The sequence below is a fragment of the Leptosomus discolor genome, chromosome 6 (assembly GCF_034619465.1).
Source record: "Leptosomus discolor isolate bLepDis1 chromosome 6, bLepDis1.hap2, whole genome shotgun sequence".
NCBI lineage: Eukaryota > Metazoa > Chordata > Aves > Leptosomiformes > Leptosomidae > Leptosomus > Leptosomus discolor.
Window position 1 is genome coordinate 60096575 of NC_141396.1, and position 22756 is coordinate 60119330.

The window sequence follows — 22756 nt, forward strand, 5'->3', positions numbered from 1 at the left end:
CGGTGAGAAGCGTTTGTGAGACGGTGGCGCTTGATTGCTGGGGCAAGGGCTGGCTGTGCAGCTGGTTTTGTTTGCATTTTGCTTCGGAGGTCATGCTAAGGAGGAGGCCTCTAGCAGAGATGGACAGAGCAGCGCAGATGGTCTGGGCTGCACTTTTTGTACAAAACTTTGCACAGAGGGTGTTAAACCTGGCCCTACAGCAGCTGCACATGGAATTAGCAAATGGATTTAATAGATACAGGTCTCAAAGAGTGGAATTAATGAGTCATTACCACGTCTGCCTGTTGCTAAACATATCCCCGTGTCTTCAAATACACGGTCAGCATTAACTTACAACTTTTAGCCAATGCCTCCTGCCCTACTGAGCACTTAAAACCGCGCCCAGTTAACTCGGGGGCAGCGCTGGCAGAATGACATCATTGAGGACGGGCTTTTCTGACAAGCGCTGCGTGTTGTGATGCTAATTTTAAATGCCCCAAGGACAAACCTTCACTTCTTAAGCTGTCACCACCGGTTCACTATGCAAGCCACTTCAAAGAGGAGAAAACCCGCGGCAGAGCCCGACACTGCCTTTGATGCGAGCCCAGGGGCTAGCGTGAGGTAAGGCCAGAAGCCAGTAGGTTTGGGAACCCCCCCTGGCTAAGGAAGGAAGAAGTTTGTGCTTTCCCACCTTCTTGTTAAAGCTACACCTCTCACTTTCATGTTTTCAGTTCTCTTGTAGATTCTGGTTCTGCTCTGCCTTTTGTCCAGACGTTCCTGGCCAAAAGAAGAGAAGCGGGAGAGAGCGGTTGCTGGGGCTGTTTCTTTCCTCAGAAGCTTGTAGTACTGGCTTTAGAAACACTTCAACTTTCTGGGAAGAGATACAAAACGGCTCCGTTTTTATAGCACTTGCCTTGATACAGAAGTATGAAATGCAAAGAATTCCTTTGCCGTGCAATCACTCCTTTTGCTGTCCTTGGCTAAGGTGGCCAGGAAAAAACCCCACTACTGAAGCCTGTTAAGGCCAGGCACTGGACCTGGCCAAAGCTCTGCTTCCCCCAGTTCCACGTTTGTCCGAACAGACGGTCAAGCTCTCACTTCCCACTGGTAAATGCTGGGTAAGAGTGAACTGGCACCAGCAGGAAGGTGCCTTTTCCAGCAGCGGCTGTTAGGCCTCGCTCTAAGCTGAGCTCACGGCCAGGGCCCCTGGTCCCACCAGCTCCAGCGCTGCGCCTGGAGCTCCCTCTGCCGTGAGAAGGGAGTTACGGAACGCAAACAAACCACGTTTAAGATAAAGCTGACAAGCAGGGGAACGTGTTCCCAGGGGCAGAGGGGTGCCTAGTAGAAAAGGGGATGTCACAAAGCATGCACAGAACCCCCAAATATTTCTGCTGAAGCTGGGCCCAGCCACTACTTTGTTCAACAGCTGATTCAAGAAAACCTTGTAGCCCCCATGAAACCCATCAATCTCAAGCCACACACCTGCAAGGTTAAGAGAAGAGGTCCTGGGGGGAAGGGGTTATTTGGCTGCAAAAGGGAACACCTCTGCGCCGTCACAGGCTCTGCCAGGACAGGGCCCTGCCAGGAGCTCCCCCTGGTTTTTAAAACCGGAGCATAGAAGACTCTCACTAAGAGCAGAAGCAGCACGGAGTTCTCTTTATTGCCTGTGTAACACCGGGGGGAAGGGACAAGCAGAACACAGTATAAATCCATGCATGACAGACACCTAAACATCTCAAATCTTTCAGAAGAAAAGGAGAACAGTTTGAAAGCTGATACCTCTACATCCTCATGAGCTAGGTTTCCCGTTTACAAATTTTTTTTTTCCCAAAGCTAGTATTGTAAAATGGTATAGAAATGCTTCTTTACTTGAGTACTAAGTGAATTAACTTATTTCACAATAAAAATATAGTTTAGTTCTATTAAATTTTCTTCTGAAAATAAATGTTTCTATTTTTCTGCTATGACAATAAATTACAATGTATCACAAATGTAGGCTTTAAGCAGATTTATAAATAAGCAGGAATTAAGTGTTCCACCTATAGTTTAACTGAAGTCAAGGCATTTAGTAAGAGATAAGCTGAAGGTGCATTTATAATCCAAACTCAATTTGTCAAGGTAAGTACATACAACTGAAGCAGATGTAATGGGATTTAATGCTGTGGTACTTGTACATAGGATAAGTACTCGTGAATGATCTGCTCCTCTTCCTCCAGTGTTAAATCCAGATAATCCTCTTCATGTTCAGGAATATCTTCTAGGATCTCATTGACTGCATCGGTCTCCATGTCTTCATCTGTCGGTGAACTACAAGAACCTGCCAATACAGAAAAGCAGCCGTGGATTCAAAGAAGTTGGTACTTTCCCTCTTTCACCAGCACGACAGCTCTGCCAGCCTGTTTCTGTCAAACCACCTTGGTTACCGCAGCTCTGCCAAGGATACTGCAGGATGGCCGTTTTTCCTACTATTCTAAGCTGTAGGAAAACCCTTGGCTGTACAACAGGGATCACACCAGCTCTGACAAGTAACGGAAGAGAGAGTACGTGCAAGTTCCCTCTTTGCTGAATGGCGAGTATCAGTTACAGTTCTACCACGTAAGGGACACGAGGAAGGAGTATGTGGTCAAATCAACCGACTGTATAGCTCAGATTTGGAATAAACCTCCTAGCAGTCAGCACCCAGGTATTAGGAAGCCAAAATATCGTTATTTGGATATGTCCTCCAGCAACTTCATACTTACTCTCTGAAAGAGTACAGGCAGGGAGAGCTGGGTTTGCTCTGGAGGAGAACTGGCCAGTACGATGAGATGGGAAAAGCTGGAATTGCTTGTGGGCCTGAGAGGGCCACGTGTCCCTCGCTGGGGAAGTGGAGCTGCAGCCACCCGAGGCCCCCAGCCTTGTGTGCCAAAGCCACAGCCCCCTCAGCGGCCATTTCCCCCCGCCCTTCCCAGGATGCCTCCGAAGGTGAATTCCCCTTTCCTCTGGGCTGCGCCTGGCTCCCGCACTGCCTACAGCCGACACGCGTCCCTTGGGGTCCGTCTATGGCTGTCCCTGACTGCAGGGGCTACAGCTTAGCTGGGGTAATGGATGCCTTGCCTGTACGTATGTTACCCCTAAAAGCAGTTCTGGGGCGTTACTCAACGCCTCTGCCAGTATTTCAGCAGAAATCCCAAAAGCCAGAAGAGCCCTCCCCTTCCTCCGCTCCGCCTGCTGCCTGCAGCACTCTTACCTGCAGACTCTGTAGGCGAGTCTTTCGATGAAGCCGATTCTTCTGACGGACTGGACCCTTCTGGAGACTGCTGCAGCGAAGCAGGAAGAACTCCCCCATAATGAGCAAGGATTTGGGAAGCTAAGTAGATGTTGCCTTTAAGGACTTTTAAAGCTTGCTCTGCCGCCTCACGGCTGAAACCCATATACATCAGCTACAGGAGCGGGGAGGAAAAAAAAAACAACAATCTGGAGAAATCCAAGCTTATCCAGCCCCAGCGGCTGACAGGAATCTGACTCTGCATCTGACAGTCATTCCCCTTGCACACAGGAAAGCGCTGCATGCCAGGAATTCCAGGACACTGACTCTGGTTTACTGGAACAGTTAACAACAGGGCAGTGACCTATTAAACGAATGGGGATCATGAGAAGAATCAAGAGCCTCTTGTTTAATATCAGACCAATTCTTTTTCTGTTTTTCAAAAGGAAACTTCAAAGCCCTCCAGCACATCAGGAGTGTGCACGTGCTGTTTACTTTTTCTAGGCAACACACTTTTCTTGCCTATCTGACATCAGCTGCACAGCCACACTAACCGCTGAAGAGCTTTTCAGACAGCCTGTGAGGAGAAGGACATACTCCAACTCTTTCCCTTGTGCACTGCAATGTTTAGAGACGTGAATACATTTCTCATTTGCTGGCTTTTTGGGGACAGAGCATGAGAGGGCACATACTTCCCTCTGCATCCGTGCACAACAGGTTGGTGTCGGTACACACAAATTACACGGTAGCCTGAGTGTGACTTCACCATGAAAGGCAGATGCCAGACAGTGAAAGTGTGACAGCTTGAGTGACAAGGGTCAAAGAACACTTGCACAGCTTTGCTTAAAAAGATTCGGTGTGTTTGAAGGTAAAACTCAGAAACAAGACAAGCAACTCCTACGAAAGCAAGTGGTCTGACTTACTTGATCAATACTTTCCTGGGAAACTTGAAACTGGTCCATGGCCACAGGATCATCATCATCATCTTCCAACAGTAACTCAGGATTGTCAAGAATAAACTACAATAAACCAGAGAGGGATCAGAACACAGCCACAGAGATGATCGTCCTCGGCACGCATGTGTGTTTAGCCCAAAAGTTGACAGAAGCAAACCTCAGCCAGCTTAAGTGATACCCGATTCATTGGGTCAAGGAGTGGAAGTTTAGTTCAGAAAAGGTAGCTATAAACCAACAAACACAGACTACAAGAATTAAGAATCTGCTAAACAATAAATAAAAAAAAGCAATCAAGGGGGGTTTTTTTGTACAAAAGTACTACTCCTGAAAATCACTTTACCTTAAAGGCTTGGTCCAGGTTTCCTTGTGTATTATGAAGAGCTACTTGAGCAGCTCTCTCTGAATAGCCCATACTTTTCAAGGTATTCACATCTTCCCGTCGCTGCCTTCTTTTAGCTCTCTCCTCCCTCCTTATCTGTGCCTTTTCCTGCAAGAACACAGCCATTACAAAGCTCACTGTGCATGGGAACGCTTCAGCCTTCCCCCGGGCATATAGGGTTTCTTGGATTTACTTTGAGTTTGAATCTCTTGAGGAAAAGGGATTTTTTTTTCTTTTTTTAAATACAGACTGTAGTGCCAGACACTCGTTCCTAAATCAAGCCGCATTTCCACGAGCTATCGCCGTTGCCATACTTCCGCTCTGCAGATCGGATCTTACGCTACCCCAGCTACTGTAGGCCCTGGGTGGTGAGTGACAAACCCGCTTGGCAGACGGGCCTGCAGTCAGAACCGGGCATGGAGCCAAGGAGTTCTGTTCAGCCCTTCTCAGCCACTTGACTTTTCTGTCCACATTTCACTGTCTGAAGTCTCGAAGTGCCACCTCAGCTTACCAAACATCGCTTCGGGCACTTCAGATCTGGACAAAACTCTCCTCACTTTAGCACAAAGAGTCCTCCTCCCCTCCTGGATCTTCCAGGTCCAAAGCCACAATACGGTGTAGCTTGATGGTTACCCTCAGAGCACGTCATTGTGCAGCCTCTTGTCTTTCAGCCCAGCCAGGCCCAGAAGCGACAGCTGGGTCACCGGGGTTTTATTCCCGTACGGAGCACTGCTGAGTAGCAAACACTGGTGCAAAGTCTTCCTATGCACCCCTGTGGTACAACCACAGGTCTTTGGCTCTCTCATACCATCTGTTTTGGGACGGAGCTGCCCCTGTTGTATGAAGTTTTGGTTTTAAACTTGTTGCAACAGCCGTCACACGGTCAGTTACAGCAACAGTGCCAACGCAGGAGAACCAAAGTCCTTCCTTTAGCCCCGCGTCGCACTAGTGACACAAGACACGATGGTACGAACACCCCAACTCATACGATCCTTGCTTTAATCCTTTCACCGCACCATACCTCTCTCCTGTTGGTGATGAGATTGGCAGCGTGCTCCACGTCCCCATGGCACGCTCGCAGGGCAAGGCGAGCTTCCTGTTCGGAGAATCCCAGGAGCGACAGGCGATCAACTTTTTCAGGATCTATGGACAACTCTTCATATAAACGAGAGGCCTGGGTAGAGAAAGAACAAAACGGTACGACTGATACTGCTGCCAATATACGAACAAAAAAAAAGTCTCCCCATTTTTATGGGCGAGCAAAGAGGAGGTGCGAGAGCGCCCAAACACAGGAGCTAGTGTGAACGGCTCCAAAGCGTTACCTAAGGGTCTCTTACCTTCTGAATATACTCAGCAGCCTCCTTTTCTCTGCCACTGTGATAGTGTCCTATCCCTTGGAGGAGGTAAAGCCGTAGAAATAAAACCTTCTCACGACCGTAGCTTCCCTAAAGAATTGACACAAGGTAGGGGGAGAACATCAATTCATGATCAATAGAGGACTTTACACCTCTGAAGATGACCTAGTCACTAATACGTGACACTTTGTGTGCAGATAAAGTACCACATCCAACACACCGCTGATGTCTGTGCATATAAACACGTTTGCCAGGACCTTTGTGTCAGGTCCAACGCGCTTCACTATGCTGACGATTACCCACCGAGATTACAGGCTAAGGAGACACGAGAAAACTTTAAACTTCTGAAAGTCAGTCTTGTAATACCTGAACAATAACTGAATACGTGTAGGAAAAAAAAAAAGCCACCCTAATTGAATTGAAACTGGCATACTTTGATATCAATGAGTCTTTCGTGGTTCTCCCCATAGCACCTCTGGAAGCATCTATGCGCTGTGGACAGCTTTTTCTCTGCATCATCCAGGCAGTCCAGCTGCTCCAGGCGGAAGTAGCACCACACGATATCCAGCTGCAGCACGGCGTAATTATCAACGGTGTTCAGCAGTTCTGTGCTACACTCGCTGGAAAACAGGACGATTATTGGTTTTCTGGGAGGGGTTGTTTGTGTTTTCCACACACTTTTTAGCACTAAGGGAACGACACGCTGAAGCACGCCTGCTCACCTATCTGGGCAAGCACCCGCTTCACGTTTGAGTAGGAAACTGAGGTCAGTGGAACATCAGTAATGCCCTGATCTCCCATCACACTCACTAATACAGGGGGCACCAAAGGTTACACTACATCTCAGAGAACTGCAGCAGTCTCAACTTGTTTTGTTTCTGTTTAAGACAGCATCTCTTTAAAAGCAGAATGGAATCAATCCCTGCGTAATCCTGGAGAGGACAGAGATCAACTGCCTTCCCTAGTGCGCATGCTGAGTTCTGCGCCAGTCTCCTTGCACACACACAGAGATGAGAAACAGATGGGGACAATATTACCTTTGGGGATCTCAGAGGAGCAATTCAGGGCTCTGACTGCTGACAGGAAACTAGTTTACCTGCAGAAAGCCTGGCATGGTTACTGACCTCAGCTACCTGCCCACCTTTTACAGGAAATTATTACTTCACAGCAGCAACTGCAAAGGAAGATCTGTAAGTGTCCCTCAAGCCAATACAACTCATAGCCCAGTACATGAATATTGACAGTTTTTGTTTATGTTGATATGAAAGATGAACTTGCCCAGTGGCAGCATCTGTTCTAGCTGTGCTACATGGAGCCACCTGTCACCGCAAGCCAGAGCCTTTGTCTGCCGTCTCCCACCTGCAGAGCGGGTGTGAAGCAATCCCGGGCAAACCAGGCCCTGACTGACACGCACAAGTAGAGCTAACGCTGCTCCTCTGTTCGGCTGACAGTAAAGGAGAGAGACAAGGACTCAAAAAGGTTCTTACCAGAAGTGTTTATCAGCATCCAACAAATATGGCAGGGCTATTTCATATTCTTTCTTCTTCATTAATGCTCTGCCCTTCTCATGGTAACCCATTGCCAGCACAAGTGCCTAGAAAAACAGATGGAGACTTTTTTTTTCACCTCCCCAACTCACCTGGATAACTGAAAAGAAGTATCTAGGTAATCCACTAGAGCCCTTGCTCTTCCTAGAAAAACACCATCGTATCAGTCCTGCACGAGCAGTGCTATTCCACATCGCTTCACGCCACCTGCTCATGTTAGCTATTGTCTAATTAAAAGCAACGAACGTTACTGACACATGAAACATTGCACCAAATTTACTTCAAGACTGCAGCCCTAGACAGATTTCCAACGATGACTGACAAAAAGCCAAGCATTTTTGGTGGGTGCTACGCTTCCTAACAGCATCAAGTTCGTTTTGCTTTGCTATCACAACTATCTTGTAAAACCTAATGATTCACCTCCTGCAAAACCTCAGAACTGAAAATTAAATTTTGAATGCGGCAGGAAAACACTCTAGTTCCTGCAGCATGAAAACAGAAATGTAAATAACATTTCCGGATAGAAACAACTTGCAATATTTCTTCGCACCCACGTTTAATACTGATGCAATCTTGTGCACTTGAACATTTGACGCTTTAACTCTCCAGGTGAATCACCACTCTCAGCATTTCATCAGAGCAGCGTGCATCATGAGACGGGGCAGATGTTATAAAATCATCCACAAACTCCAGATGATGCAGAGAAGACCGTATGCCTCAGAGGAGGCTAGGGCAGCAGTTAGCACACGTTGGGGCCTGCTCATTTCTTCCCAAGGTCTTTCTTCTTGTTACTGGGTGTAATTCCAAGTATTTGTAAAGATTTTTATGTATCTTCCAATATTATCGCGTTGTTCTAGGGCACTCAACATTTAAAATAGGTGCTAGGATGTGACAAAGTTACAGCTCATCTTAAAACACAAAAATAAGACATGGAGCACACAGGCTGTGTGTGCAGTTACATCTGCAATCAGAGGTCTGTTTCCAGGTGACTGAAGTATTCCCAATTTTAGACTTCTACTTCAATTTTATTTCAAAATTATTTCTATTAAGCAAACATCTACTGGACCCAAAGAAACATCCCAAAAGAGTCTGTCTGTATTTCAATCCCATATTTGAAATGATTCACGAATGAAGCTTTAAAAAGCTGTCTTAGGAGCTCTGTAAGATACTTTTACCTACTTTTTTAGCTTGAGGAGGAATCTCGATTGACCTTCCAGTCTGATTAGCTATATCTAGATATGGAACAGAATCTGGATCCAAGTACTCCTCTGAAAGAGAAGAAAAAACAATTTAAGTTCTAAGTACCACCTTCAACAGAGTAACTACTGTTCTAAGATTATGTCGGCAAGTACATGGCTAAACAAAAAAGCAAACAAAAAAAAAAATCAGAATTACATATAAAGGCTGCACCTGTGGCTTTTTTTGGACATACCTACCAACAATAGCCCTGGGCAGACAAACACAAGGCACTTTTAAAAAGGTCACTAAGGAAAAGGCCCAGAAATTTAGACACAACATTAAAGTTACATGAATCGTAAAGAAATTTTTGCAGAAGACAAACCACCTCCTTTTTACATGATGTAACATTCAAAATACTTTATCAAATAAAGCACAGAATATAAAAAAAAACACCCCACAACTGAGCACATAAAACTGAAAAAATAAAGCTCAGAATTTTCCTTTTCCCACATCTTTAATGCTTATAACCAACCTATCAATTTTCTTCTCACTTCCATCTGATTTCAAATGAGAAGATGCTTTTCTTGTAAACAAAAGACAGTTAAGTAGGAGTTTGCCAAGATTAAAAGCTTCTGCCCTGCAATTTTTCCTCAGATGAAACAAAAGGGTTGTTAAATCCTTTCTACACTCCACACAGAACCTTCAGGCTGAGCCCATTACGGACCCCACTCTGCACCCTGGCATTGTGCTGTAACTGACAGTTAGTGGTAAATACCTTAAAGAGGCCCTATATGAGATTTGAGGGCTGGGGTCTAAATTACCCCTTAAATCCATAAAAGGAATCACTTCTTTCATGTGTTCAAAATCTGATATTATAATAAGAAACAGGCTGTCACTGACCATTAAAAGAAGCTTTGTTCAGGTGTTTTTGCATTTGGCAGGAATTCTTTACATAATCAGTTTCACAGCCTCGTTTGTGGATTTTTGAAACCATAAAATAGAGAAGTGATTTCAACTCATCATCAAGTATGCAATTCACAAACAGAACCTCATTTTGAAAATTATTACTGTTAAATTGACTACATCCCTTCAACTTAATGCACAGTTGCCAGCAATTAACATGAAATGCAACGAGAACAGAGCAGCCCCGTTACAGCTGAGATGACAAGTGAGCTGTTCTGCACAATGAAACCATGGTTACGCACAGCCACATCTGAGGTAAACTACAAAAAAGTGTGCAATGACTTATAATACATTATTCCACTGTGCTTATGTCTACAATAAATTTAAAGCCTGTCCTCAAGCGTCATCAGTCCCTTAACGGTCAAGTCCCAACTAAATAATAATTGATTCATATTACATCCTTCTCAAAGTGCTTTCGAGCATTCTAGTTGTGTAAGAAGAATTGGGAGCCGAAGAGGAAGTTTTAGTCAACTTAAAAACCAGTTCTCAAGTAGATGGAAACCTAGATAAACTGAAATCCAGCCATGGTACAGGCACTCTTCTATGTTGAAAGTCCACCCCACCAAGAAGATCAGTAATTCTTGTGCATCAATAATTAACACTTACCTCCACCCACCCCACAAAAACCCCCAAACAACCACCCCCGTACCTCTCTCCGCTAGAATTTCCAAACCCTTCTTAGTTCTTTGCATCTTGTCATTTATTTCTTTTTCCTTCTTGCATTGAAGTTCTTCTTCGTGAACTTTTCTTCTGGTTTCCTCATCACTCTGTTCCAGCTGAAGCACCATCACTTTGGCATTGTGTGTTACCCCCTGGTCTTCGAGGGTTTTGCCTGCAAAACAGAGATGATGAATACAAGCCAAATACTCTGTTTGTGAAGACAGACCATTTCACATTGTACTGCCACTGGGGGTGGGGCGAGGACATACACACACCAACACACATGATATGGACACAACAACATCCACAACCAAAACAACCTGAACAGTCCCTTGCTTTACTCATACTGTGCTCAAGAACTACAGTAATTACTAAAGAACTCAATAACCCTGTTGAGGTTATTGTCAAGTACTGCCATAGCCAGCAGAAACTCAGAAATTAGAATCAGATTTGCATCTTAAAAGTGCTTTTAAATGACTGGCGTGCTTCGGTGTTTGCTTTTTTCAAAACATTGAGAAAATACGACTGTTCACTTCAGCTAATTGATCTTCAGGCAAAAATTGGAACAACAACATGTCCAGGATTATAGACCACAATAGCAACAGGACAGAGGAACTGGAACCGAATCCCAGTTCCTATTGTCAATTCCATGGCTCTAACTCTGACATATTCTAAGGGAAAGAAATATGCCCAATGCTTAGCTCATCAATAAAGAGAAAGCTGTTGTCATCACTTCCCACGTGTCTGACAAGTTGAACACGTGCAAAGCATTACAAAGTTTCTGAATGTGCTGTTATACAACATGGTATTTGAGGAAATTTAGGGTTTCTATTAAATATGCATTTCCAGTGTTTCAATACTTGAAAAACAGATTTTCAACATTTATTACAGTATTCCTGTAATTGCTTTAATTCTAAGAATTTTGATCATTTTACTGTATTACATTTCCTGTAGAATAGAACCTGACAAACATAACTGCTATTCCTTGGGAATTTCCAGAATTAACAGAGTTGCATGAAATTTTTCTTCTCAGAATCAATAAGCTAGAAATGTATCACAGAAGTACACTCGGAGATACGTACCCAGGTCAAGCTGCTTCTTATTTACAATTATTTTGATAGCATTTTCTGTTAATGCATGTTCCTGTGCTATCCTGTGAAATAAATAATTTCATCCGTGAATATAAATAAGGCTGTACAATATTTCTGTTAGAATAGCATTAAAACTTAAAAATCAGTATGCACACAACTGGCTTAAAACTTCTGCTAGAAAAGGCTGCTAGAAGTAAAACAACATCATCAGAAAGCTTTGTGTACCATATAGGGAAAATCTGGGATATAGAAAAAGCAAAACAGACAGAAAAGAATCCGACTCTATTAAGCTTATAAACACAAAAGGAAGAGAAGCTACGGTCCATTGTTCAGAAGACCTGCCTAGTTACAAATCTGGAACACTGATCACTAGTGCCTTCTCGGGTACTTGCTGGGGATTTAGAGAACTAACTTCTTCCACAGCTGCAAACACCTTCCCTGTTTTGTATCTGTTAAATCACAGCTTCTTACATGAAGAACCGCCCCACAGGGACACTGGACATCCTGTTCAGACACACTGAACAAATACACATGCTAAGAAAAAGCTTAAATTAAACAAGTAGTGCTCCGTGTGTCTTTTTTCTTTTAGTGCTGTATGGCAGCATGCTATCTCAGTAGAGAAGAGCCAAGGGTGATGACACTTACTGCGATCTGAGCTCCTTGCCTGTGATGAACAGGTTAGTTTCCAGTGGGATTTTTCTGCTCTGTAATAATTATATTGGGTGGGGGAAAGGAGGAGGGAAAGAAAAAAAAAAGCATGATATCAAGATAGTTCGGACATTTTCTTACATTAATGGTTCTACAACAGCTACAATTTCTTTTTCAAATAATAATCATGTTATCAGGGTTATGGCTGGGCATACGTATTAGTAATTTCCAGGCAGGGAGTCTCGTACTTGCTACACAGTGCTAAATACAAGCATTACAACAGCAGACTATTCAGAATTAGAGACATCTAAATTCAGAACCAAACAATTTAAACTGACTAATTTAATTATGCACTTCCAATCTTAACTCTGCTTTGTAATTATGCCACTCACCTGTGACTGGCTAAGTTATGATTAATTCCTATTAGTGTCTGTGGTCCCAGATTAGATAAACTGGAATTTTAAATTAATTAATTCCCCTATGCCCAGTAGCATTGTAAAGAGGAATTATGAAACTATTTGTTTTAACTGCATGGCAATCACTTAACACCCTCTACCCTTCAGCTCATCGCATGCCCTAGTAATTACTTTTCACTACAGGAGGGAGAACAGTTATGATTGTGTGTTGTGTTTTTACGAGTATTCAGTAAAATAAAATTTAAAATAAAAATCCTGCTGAAGCACAGGTTACCATCTAAGATCTTCTCCAGAAAAAAAAAACCCAAACCATTGCCCTTTTCCAGAGTGAACATTCCCTTGTGTTGCTGATAAGACGACTACAACCCTTAAGTGCCCCTAAATAAAGAAGTTCTCTTTCACTGTTGTCAGTGGATGGAGACGTGTAGCATTGGGGAAGATGCTGCTCCAGCACACGGTCAAAACTAGGAAGTGACTGGAGAGAGCTGCTGGGCTTGCTAGGGACTGTTTCTAAGGGGGAAATACTCCCAGCCAAGAGGCTCTGTGTTAGTGAGAACCTAACCAAGGGCCTCCTGGGAGCGACCCGCACCGCACATCCGTACAGCTGAATCCTCCCAACCCGCAAAGCGGAGCAGCCGTATCCAAAGCACCATCCAGACCGGTCCCCAGCTCACCCCAGCCCTCACCCGGTGCCTGGGCGTTGCTCGGCAGGACACCAGGGGCCTGGGCTGAGCTGCACCAGAGCCGACACCAAAAGCCTGATGGTGTAGATGCCACCAAACAGCGGCCAGCCTGTCCCCACCTGCGTTTGGCTGACTAGGGTAGATGTGGCCACAGAAGCTGGTACAGTGAACAGTCTGACGCTGATTTAATTAGACTCACGTCATTATTCTGGAATATTTTTTTTGTGTGAAACTAGAGGCTGAAGCCTGGCTTTAAAAGGACAAGACCTCAGCTCTATCTTTGTGAAGCTTTCAGGAGCCTGACTTAGAAGAGAGCAGATGAGTACCACCACAAGGGGAAATCCTGCTTCTCATTTCCCAGTTCAAACACTGCACATACCTATTGTCAAGTCAGCTGCCTGGGCTGGAATGGTTACACAAGGATAACGTCATCACTGTAAGGACACTACCACATGCCACGGTTGAAAGCTGAAGCTCTTTTCAATGTCATCAGCCACACATGGCATAAGAGGACACAAAGTTCAAGTTGCTTATTGTACTTAAAGGTTGTTTTTTTGGGGGTGGGGGGGGGTGGGGGGGGTGTTTGTTTTTTTAAATTTAGAGCTGTCATTTAAACAAAAGCTGTGGTAATACAGTGATATTCATATGCTCTGTCAACTTTCGGTATTCTACAGCTGAAAAAATACACCCGCTCTTTACTGCTAATGTGAACAGTCACGTCAGAAGAATTAAACTGAACGAGACAGACACTTGAATCTAATTTACTTAACTGAAAGATAATTTCTTGTTACATCCTAAAGGGAAGACAATTATTGATCTTCCAATATTACGTTCCTTTGCCATGATATTCCCACATAGCTGGGAAGCTGAAATGTACCTCAGTAACTTCCCCCCCACCCCCATATTTTATATACCTAGCACAGATCACTCGCATAAAACACTTGAAAAAGTTGAATAAGTGCAAATATTTGCATTAGATATATATCTAGAACTCGAAAGGCCATCAAAGTAAAGCTACTTATCTTGACTTTTCTGCAATGTCACTTACTTTTCGACGAGGCAGATATATATCAAGTCTCGCAATCCCAGTCACTTTAAAATTTTCATTTCCTGCTCCACGCTCAATTGCTCTACACCGTATCTCCTCAAGCATATTCTCGGTATCATTCTCATTGATATTCAGCTTGGATGAGTATTTTTGTACAAGGTCCTAAGAAAACAGCAAGAAAAACCAGGAAAATGCACCAGCGGTATGACGTGGAAGACATACGACTTCAACTCTGAGGGAATATTTACCTTCATCTCTTCACCAGCTTCTTTTTTTTCATTTGTATATGGTGGTTTCCATAGCTGAATTTTGTCCTCTCTTAAGCAACTTGTCAGTTTTGCTATTAAATACTTCTTTTGCGCCATTCTACTCAAACAAAAGCACAGTTGGAAGGGAAAAGAAAGAAAAATTATCAATCTTTTAATATAGCTTTCCTACACTAAGAGACTGTACTTTTTCAAGAAGTCTAAGTGACATTTTAGAAATCTGCAAAAAGAAGTTGAGTACAAAATGCATTCCATGCATTTTGGTGGGGAGGGGAACCTGAATCCAAACTACTATAAGAAATTCAAAAGAGGGTGAAACCTTGATTGGAGCAGGGATAATCCAGAAGCCCCTTCCATTGGACCCTGCCATTTCAAGAGAAATTAAACCTCTCCCTAACCCTCCTGTGAGCTGGAATTGCAGAAGGTGTCAATTCATCAAAATCTGTGATTCAATTCTGCCCTGCTCTGGGAAGGACAGCTCAACCCACCCCCCCTCTAGAACACGTCCTTGCCGTACCTCTGCATTCCTGCTTCTCCCACTTCCCTACCTGAACATCCTTTCCACACCAGGGGATGGCTGAACATCACTTATTACCCTCTTTAGGAGGACAGAAAAGAGGCGTCAAGAGGGAACAGCTCAGAACCACAAGCTCCATCACAAGAGGACCATAAGGCAAAGCTCACAGCCCTCCAGCGAAGTGAGATCAGCTAGAGCACAAAGAGCTAAGAGTAGACGATGATCTATGCCTCCTCTCTCCAGTCTCAACCACTTGTCAAGCAAACAAGTTTAATAGTGTCATGAAATGCTATTGTGAAGTTCTGGTCTCACAACAATGAAATAGCAGGGTGTCCCTTTTCATAGTCCCAGAGACACTTTCCCACTGCAAAGCTAGAAAAGACACATGGGGCACAAGCCACACAAAGTGCAGAGGCTGAGCTCAGAGATGAAATGTACTGTAAGGCTGCATTAAAGTATCCATCACTGGGGAGAAGATGACAGTGGGGTAAAAGTTTAGGCTGAATTCAGCACCAAAAGTTATTCAGCTCGGAGAAAGTAGCGACCACTGAGTCAACACACCCCTGAAAACAAAACCAAAACAAGAAATATGGAAGGCAGAGAGAGGGCAAGTAAAGAGAGATGCCGTGACCTCCACAAAAGAAAAAAACCCAGTAAAATCTATGTGCATATTAAAGCAGGGGAGACTTTTGGCTCTTGGACACTGGGACTCATATGGAAGATGACGTCCTTCAATTTACACAGAAAAGCATTTAAAATGCTGGCTGATGTGCACCAAGGTTGGCATTGAATTTTGATTCATCAGTTTCACTTTTCTTTCAGAGTGGTTTCCTTTTCTTACTCTTGTTTATTAGCACATCGCTCCCAGCAAAAAAAAGGGGACAGAAAAGAAGAATCAAACATTTCTACACATTTTTTCAGTTTCAAGGACTGTTCCTTGCTCAGAAAAACAGTATTTGAGAGCAAAAATCCATAGGCAAACAGCCAGTATGTGGTAAGTTTACCAGTCAGCCTCACCTCAACCCCAGCTTTAGCGAGCTACAAAGAATCTTTGAACACTGCAAGGACAATTGTCTCTTCTAAAGAGGAGTCAGAAGGATTAACTGAGCAGGTGGATGGTTTAACAATCCTTCCTGACGGATTGCTATAATTTCAATAGTGTCTGTCCAAACTAGAAGAGACAACCACGCATTCTTTTTCTTGCTGGGAGGATCATCATCTTATAATTATCTTGGGGCCAAGGCAAAACGTGGCATTTACAAAGCAGAAAGCAACAAGCACGCTCAACCTTCAGAGGATTGCGTTGAAGTTACTAACGCAACTTCCTCCTTTTCCAAAACATGCCAGGCAATTCTCACCAACAACCTGTAACCAACATTTTCCCACCTCTAGCTTATACTGAAGAACCATTTTATAGCTGTAAATCTACTTAACACCAACTTAAGAAACAAAAAAGATATCCATGGCTTTGTGATAACCCAGATAAGTCTAAAATTGCAACCTATGCTTAAGGCTCTGATTTGTAAATGAGAGTGACGTTTCTAAACCGGTCATTCACCTTTTTATCAATACTGTTTTATAGTTCTGTAAGTTTGTGATTGCTTCCTAAGCTATTAAAGCAGAAGACACCCCTGCAGTCTCCAATTAAACTTATTCTTCCCAATCTCTATTTAAAAATTACTTTGCTTTCACACGCAAAAAGCTATTATTTTATATGCAACACTTCCAACACGTATCATAAATTCCTATGTCACCATAACTAAATTGCAAAAGAATTCTTAGTGAAGACATTTATGATTTACTTTTCCATCAGCCAGCACCACAAGTGCTCCTGACAATTTCACTTTCAGTAACATTTTAAAGGGACTTTCTCGAAACTGATTCGAGTAAACAAACAGGGGGATTTCCCAAGGGCCATTCTGAACGCAAGACCGAGCTTTTATAACTAAATCGTCATCCTCTAAAGCCAGTTAAGTCTTATACACGACATAAAAGAATTACAGAATTAAGGATGAAAAGCTAAATTTTTGAACAGAGGCGCCTCAGAATAGTTTACTAATAAAGCACGATGCATTAACGTTTCCTAAAGACAAGGGGGGAAGCTGCCTGACGCAACTACACCACCTCCCTCCATGGCTAAAGGAGGGGGAGGGACTGAAGCAGCATCATGGGCAAAACCACGAGCCAGGAGCCCAACGGGAGGGTGGAAACCCAAACACTGCCCGTCCCAGCCCCGGCTCCTGGGGCGCCCTTAGGCCTCCCCAAGTGCACAGCCGGCCTCTCTCCTCCCACGACAGCACCGACACCACAACCCACCGGCGCCACCAGGGGATTTTAACCACGGCCACCAAGGCGCCGCCCCTCCCAGGCGCCTCCGACACCTGGGGAGCGTTCGAGCAAGCCCAGCAGGAGCCTCCCATGGCGGCAGCGGAGCCGAAGCAACCAGCCCCCCCGCTCCTGAGCGGGCAGCCGCCAGGCGGGGAGCGGCCAGGCCGAGCAGGCTCCGCGGGGAGGGGCGCCCCTCGCACACCGCCGGGCCGCGCCGCCGCGGCCCTCGGGCACCCACCTGCGCCCCGCGGCGGAGGCCGGGCCTCGGGGCCCAGGCAGCCTCTGAGGGGAGCTCGGGCCCTCGGCAGCGGCTCTCCCCGCCCTGAGCTCCTTCAGGGACCCGGCGCCGGCGGGGGCCGCCCTCCCCTTCCCGGGGCGAAGGCGCCGGCAATGGCCGGGGCGGCACCTCAGGCCCGAGCAGCGGCCGGGGAGCGCGGGGAGGGGGGCGGAGCCAGGGGGAGCCCCGCCCTTGCGGCGCTATCGCGCGCTTACCTGCACGGCCACTCCTCGTCTTCCGGGGGGGGGGGGGGGTGGTGGGATGGGCGCTAGGGCGGGGCCTGGGTGACGTCACGCCAGCCGTTGGTTGGCGGGGAGAGGCGGGTTTCTACGGGGGCCCGGAAGGCCCAGGGTAAACGGGAGCGAGGCGGGTGCTCGTCACGTGGTTGAAGCCTCGCTGCGCCCCGCCATCTTAGCGGCCTGCCCTCACTGGGAGGCGAGGCGGGGGTTGGTTTTCGGTGGCGGGGTGGCCGGTGCTGCTGTCCCCGTGCTGTCCTGTTGTGCCTGGTCCGCTTGTCCCCTGCGGTGGGGAGGAGGCAGCGGTGTGTGTGTGGGGGGATGGATCCCCAAGGCGCTTGGCTACCTGAGCGACTCCCTCCCAGGAGGGGCTGGGGCCTGGAGGCGGCTGAGTGTGCCGCAGCCCCTCTCGTTGTGAGGCGAAAAGTGCTGAAATTCCTGTCGGTGCTGAGACGGAGCGTTTGCGAACGGCTGAGGTGCTGTGAAAGGGGCCTGGCAGGTTCCACGTGGGATTTTTTGCTGGGCTCTTTGAGGGCAGCAGTGTTCGCAGCAAGCTTTGTGTTGGGCTTGTATTTCCCCTTGTATCCCCCCCAGTTAACCTGGGTTCAGAGGCCGGGCTGTAAAAACGTAATAAAGAACGGCTAACTCGCCTTTAGAAAACTAGCCTTTAGAAAAGAACTGCTGACCAGCCTTTAGAGATAGGGAGGAAGGCTGATTTGTACTAACTCCTATGCATAGATCCATTGCTGACTAACTAACACTTTAAAGATAAGAATGCAGCAGAATCCGCCAAGCGAAGGACAGCAGGTGGAATCCTTCAATCAGACTGTGGGGCTCAAGGAACACAAAAGACTGAGCAGGAGAGAGAGAGAGGGCAGCTAGCAAGAACTGGTTCTATGAATTGGAAAAGACCCAGGATGGTACAGGGCATGTGCCACAGGACAAGTTCAAAAGTTTAACCATGAGGAAGACTCGGACATTCATCCCCAACGACCACCAAGGACCCCCAAGGGAGGTGTAACTTGGGCGGACTGAGGCGGGAGTATGGGAGGAACTTATGTTAATGAATTCCTGGAAATAATTAGAGTAACCCAACCTTTTCTCAGACATGTAATGAATAAACATGAAAGCTGTAAATATAAAGCAAGAATCCTAATGTTTGGGCGTGCACATATGGAAGGAGCCATCCCCCGTGCTGCCCGGGGCTGCAATAAAGAATACCTGCTGAATAACACTTAGTGGTTATTGAGTTTTCTTGGATTCAAAAATATGAAAGAATCCAGTACTAAACACTTCAAGCTGAAGTGGTGCTGGAGTGTCAGTTGTAGTGACGTAGCCCCATAACGGCCTAGAGCGGGAACAGGGTATGAGGCTACGCAGACGCTTGGCTGTACAGCGTGGGCTGCTCGATGTTGTCTTTGCATGCGAGGCCCTCAAAGGGCTGGGGCTTGTTCCTGGAGTCACTTTGGTGCCTGTAAAAGACAGAAGTTCTTGCAATGACTTACACTAGAAATAATTAACTCGTGTGTTCATTCTTTCGTGTGACCAGCTGTCCCAGCAGCAGAACAGTTTTACTCTAACCGCTCTGATGTGTGACTGAAATCATTGCACTGCGGTATTAGTTATTCCAGAGCAGATGGGCCTGCAGGACTGTCCTTACGTAAAACATTTTTCTTAGGCACTCATGCAGACTAAGTGGGGGTGCTGCATACTGCAGCTTTGGAAGTGGGAACCTCACAGATATCATGAGCTTGTGAACAAGTATGTCAGGATGCCAGGCTCCCCTATGGGCATAAATCAGTCAAGGTTGCCTGCTCATAAAATAAGGGTAAACTTGCTTTTATGGCAGTCTTGAGTTCAGTGCTTGAAACTTAGCTAAAGCCATGGTAACAGAGTGATGAAAACTACTGTCCCGTGATCGCCAACCATGAAGAAGCTAACAGTAAAGGGTTGAAAATCAGATGCACTTGAGAGCTGGGACTTTCTAATATTTGAAGTTTTCAATTTTTTTCCTGTGTTTCCCTGGTTCATCTTCACTACAGCTGCTTTAGGAAAAAGAATAATTTTCTCATTAGGCAATGTGCCTGTGTAATATTTCAGTCTCTTGAGTAACTTTTCTCATAACTAAAACTACTCCACTAAAATTGTTCTTCCATAATGTCCTTGGGAATTAAACTGAAAGCCCTCTGAAGGCAAAATGCCTTTTCTAAGTAAGTTCCAGTCCGTACAAAGCACAGTAATATGCGAGAGAAGCCTCAGGAAAGGACAAAGTGTTTGTACGAAAGTGCTTACAAAGGAGGTAGTTACTTAGTCCATGCATAAACCTGCACTGAGTTTTAAATCAAGGTATTCAAGGTCCGTGTTTAATTAAGATAACTAATTGAAAGCACTTTGAAATCAATTTAAAAGTGTTTGCAGAAAATAATATCACTGATTTAGTTCAAATGGGTTTATAGAGTAGGTAAGCGGCTAGATAAGATTATAAACTTTCTGTGATACTGATTTAAAAGTTTTAGTTGCTTTTGCTGAGATGTTCTCAAGTGTATCACTGCAAGTATCTAGGCAAAATGATCGTGAATTAATTTTTGAATAGTTTTAATAGTGGCCTCCTGCTAAGATGGGATTTTTGCTCTAGTTGTTCCGTTAGCTTTATGTGGTCTACAAACTTGGAGATATAACAATAATAACACTCCAGTATAACGATAGGCAGGAGTACAAATCAGTATACTCTGTAATCAGCAAGGCAAGTAAATAGAAAGCTAATGCATACCACACACTTTTAAAAATTCATTGTTCTTTGATATTTCCCTCCAAGTAGTTTCTTATTTCATATGGGCTGGTTGTTATCTAGTATTTTCACCCTATTATACCTGTATCTATTATGCATATCTGTGTTTTATATTTTTTTTTTTTCTTTCTAACCTTTCTTTAAATACCGTAATCATTGTGAAGCAATAAAAAAAATATAGCTATGATTCTTTATTAAAGTCTCATGCCTACCCAGAAAGAGAAATCAGCCTCTAAGCTGGAAACTAATCTGGGCAGGCCAGTTAATTGAAAATACTAGAAAACCTAAAAAATCACAGTGAACACCTCTCCCCAAACCTCTGTCTTCATTCTGCTGCTTTCACTGAGGATGAGTGGAAAATTCTCGAGGAGTTACTATGGCGTACTGGTCGCTACTGGTAATAGCCAGTGCTTCTCAGCACTATCTTAAGGACTGTCACTTCAGGAGACAAGGTGCCTGCCAACCCGCTGGTGGTGGCTGGATCAGTGTGAGACACTACAGAGTTTGGGTCTGAAGCTGTCAAGTGACATAGAGGAAACGGCGTTTGGCCAGAAAGAGTAAGAGAGCATTATAATCCACGATATTTTTTCTATTTTTGTGGACCTAACACAGTTCTGTGGTACACTTACAGCTGTGAATCTCCTGCAGTGGAGGTGTAGGCTCTGACAGATCCGTGCAAACATCTCCGATGTAGTAACCTCCATCAAATACAACAAAAGTCAGTGGAATTGTATGAAGGATTAATGGTTTGAAGTTCGATGCAAAGAAAATGGTAGTTTCTCTTGGAAATGGGTAACACTGCTATCTCTTAGACAATAGGATTTTATTTTGACATCGGTATTATCTTTGTTTTCAAGATATCTTATGAGGAGATGGTTTATCTTTCTTGCTGAGAGTAGTCTGTGTCTAGAAGGACATAAAACACAGCTGAGCATATTTGGTATCTTTTTTTTTTTTTCTCCTTACCTTTTTTTTTGTGTGTGGATGGTGTGATTTTGTGACAGTGGTGGTCACTGGGGATGTGCGCTTGCACACTGTTTGCCAGGATCGTTAAAAGCTTTGTGGGCCATCCACCTGATCCTCATTCTGGTGGCCTTCCAGGGCTCTGGTAGATATGGAATGGTTCAGAAGAGCCAGTGGCTACCACTATAGCTGGAATTAATGTCATCATGAAATGGGGAGACATTTAAAGTCTTCAGTTTGTCTGAAGTCTACATTTGAGAAAGGGAACTTGTCTGAATACTTGCAGCCAGAAGTGGGTGATATATAATTCGTGTTTTTGTCATTGAAAAGCACCTGTGAAAGAGGGTCTCCTTCCTCTGAAGGTCTGGCAGGAGGGAAGATCAGCAATAACTATTCACTTTGCACAGGTTTGTGGTGCAGTTGTGCCACAAGAGAAAAATTTAAACTCTTATCTATAAAACTCAGATGTACTACTGCAGCTCTATTTGTGTATGGTTATATCTCCTTTGTGTGCGTACAGTTGTAACAGCAGAAGATGCATTATACTTCTGGTAAGGAAGGTACGTTGCTATATGGTATTGGGGAGTTAAGTGATTATTTCAGACATTTGTTTTCTAATGAAATACTGGGGATAGATGGGAACCAACGATATGTTATTATAGAGTTTATATATAAGAAAAAGGTGACATTTACCAAGTCCCATTAAAACAACAATAGAAATGAGCAGAGGTTTTATTTGTTGATTTTAAAAATACACGCATCAGAAAGTATCATAAATATCTTTTTTTCGAGGAAGGTGAACAATGAAATCGTGTGTTGAGTATACCAATCACCTTCAATACCGTTTAATTTGTTACTTGTTTATTGTCTAATAAAATAGTTCCATGCTGAAATTTATTCTAGTTGCTTCATCAGTAGTTCTATTAGTCTTTGTTCTAGCTCTTTGAGATATTTCAAATATTGCTGTGATAAAATCTTTGTTTCTAAAATCAATAACCTAAAAAAAAAAAGAAAAAAGAGAAAGATAAAATTGCTTTTTTATCTCAAATAACAGAAGTGAGTATCTGTCATTGCAGCTCAGCATCTTCATGAGAACATCTCATTTTACACTGTACTGTAAAACAACAGATTATATAGTAAGGATCTTCCTTGGCTAATAAGAGCAGTAGACCTTCAGCGGGTCGATCAGTGTAACTAGGAAGACTATTTTGCTGCTTTAAGTTTTAGTCA

General features: G+C 44.4%; 1 protein-coding gene across 1 annotated transcript; it reads right to left on the bottom strand.

The window, feature by feature from the left end:
- Positions 1-1608: 1608 nt before the first annotated feature.
- Positions 1609-17516, bottom strand: NUB1 (negative regulator of ubiquitin like proteins 1). Its single transcript, XM_086466560.1, has 15 exons — positions 17501-17516; positions 14400-14517; positions 14152-14313; positions 12002-12060; positions 11348-11418; positions 10255-10437; positions 8643-8731; positions 7404-7510; positions 6350-6536; positions 5899-6006; positions 5583-5735; positions 4523-4669; positions 4150-4245; positions 3209-3401; positions 1609-2296 (listed from the first exon to the last, which is right to left on the bottom strand). Exons 2-15 carry the CDS (start codon positions 14514-14516, stop codon positions 2133-2135), a joined length of 1836 nt encoding a protein of 611 aa, XP_086322686.1. The 5' UTR covers position 14517; positions 17501-17516; the 3' UTR covers positions 1609-2132.
- Between the last annotated feature and the right edge of the window lie 5240 nt (positions 17517-22756).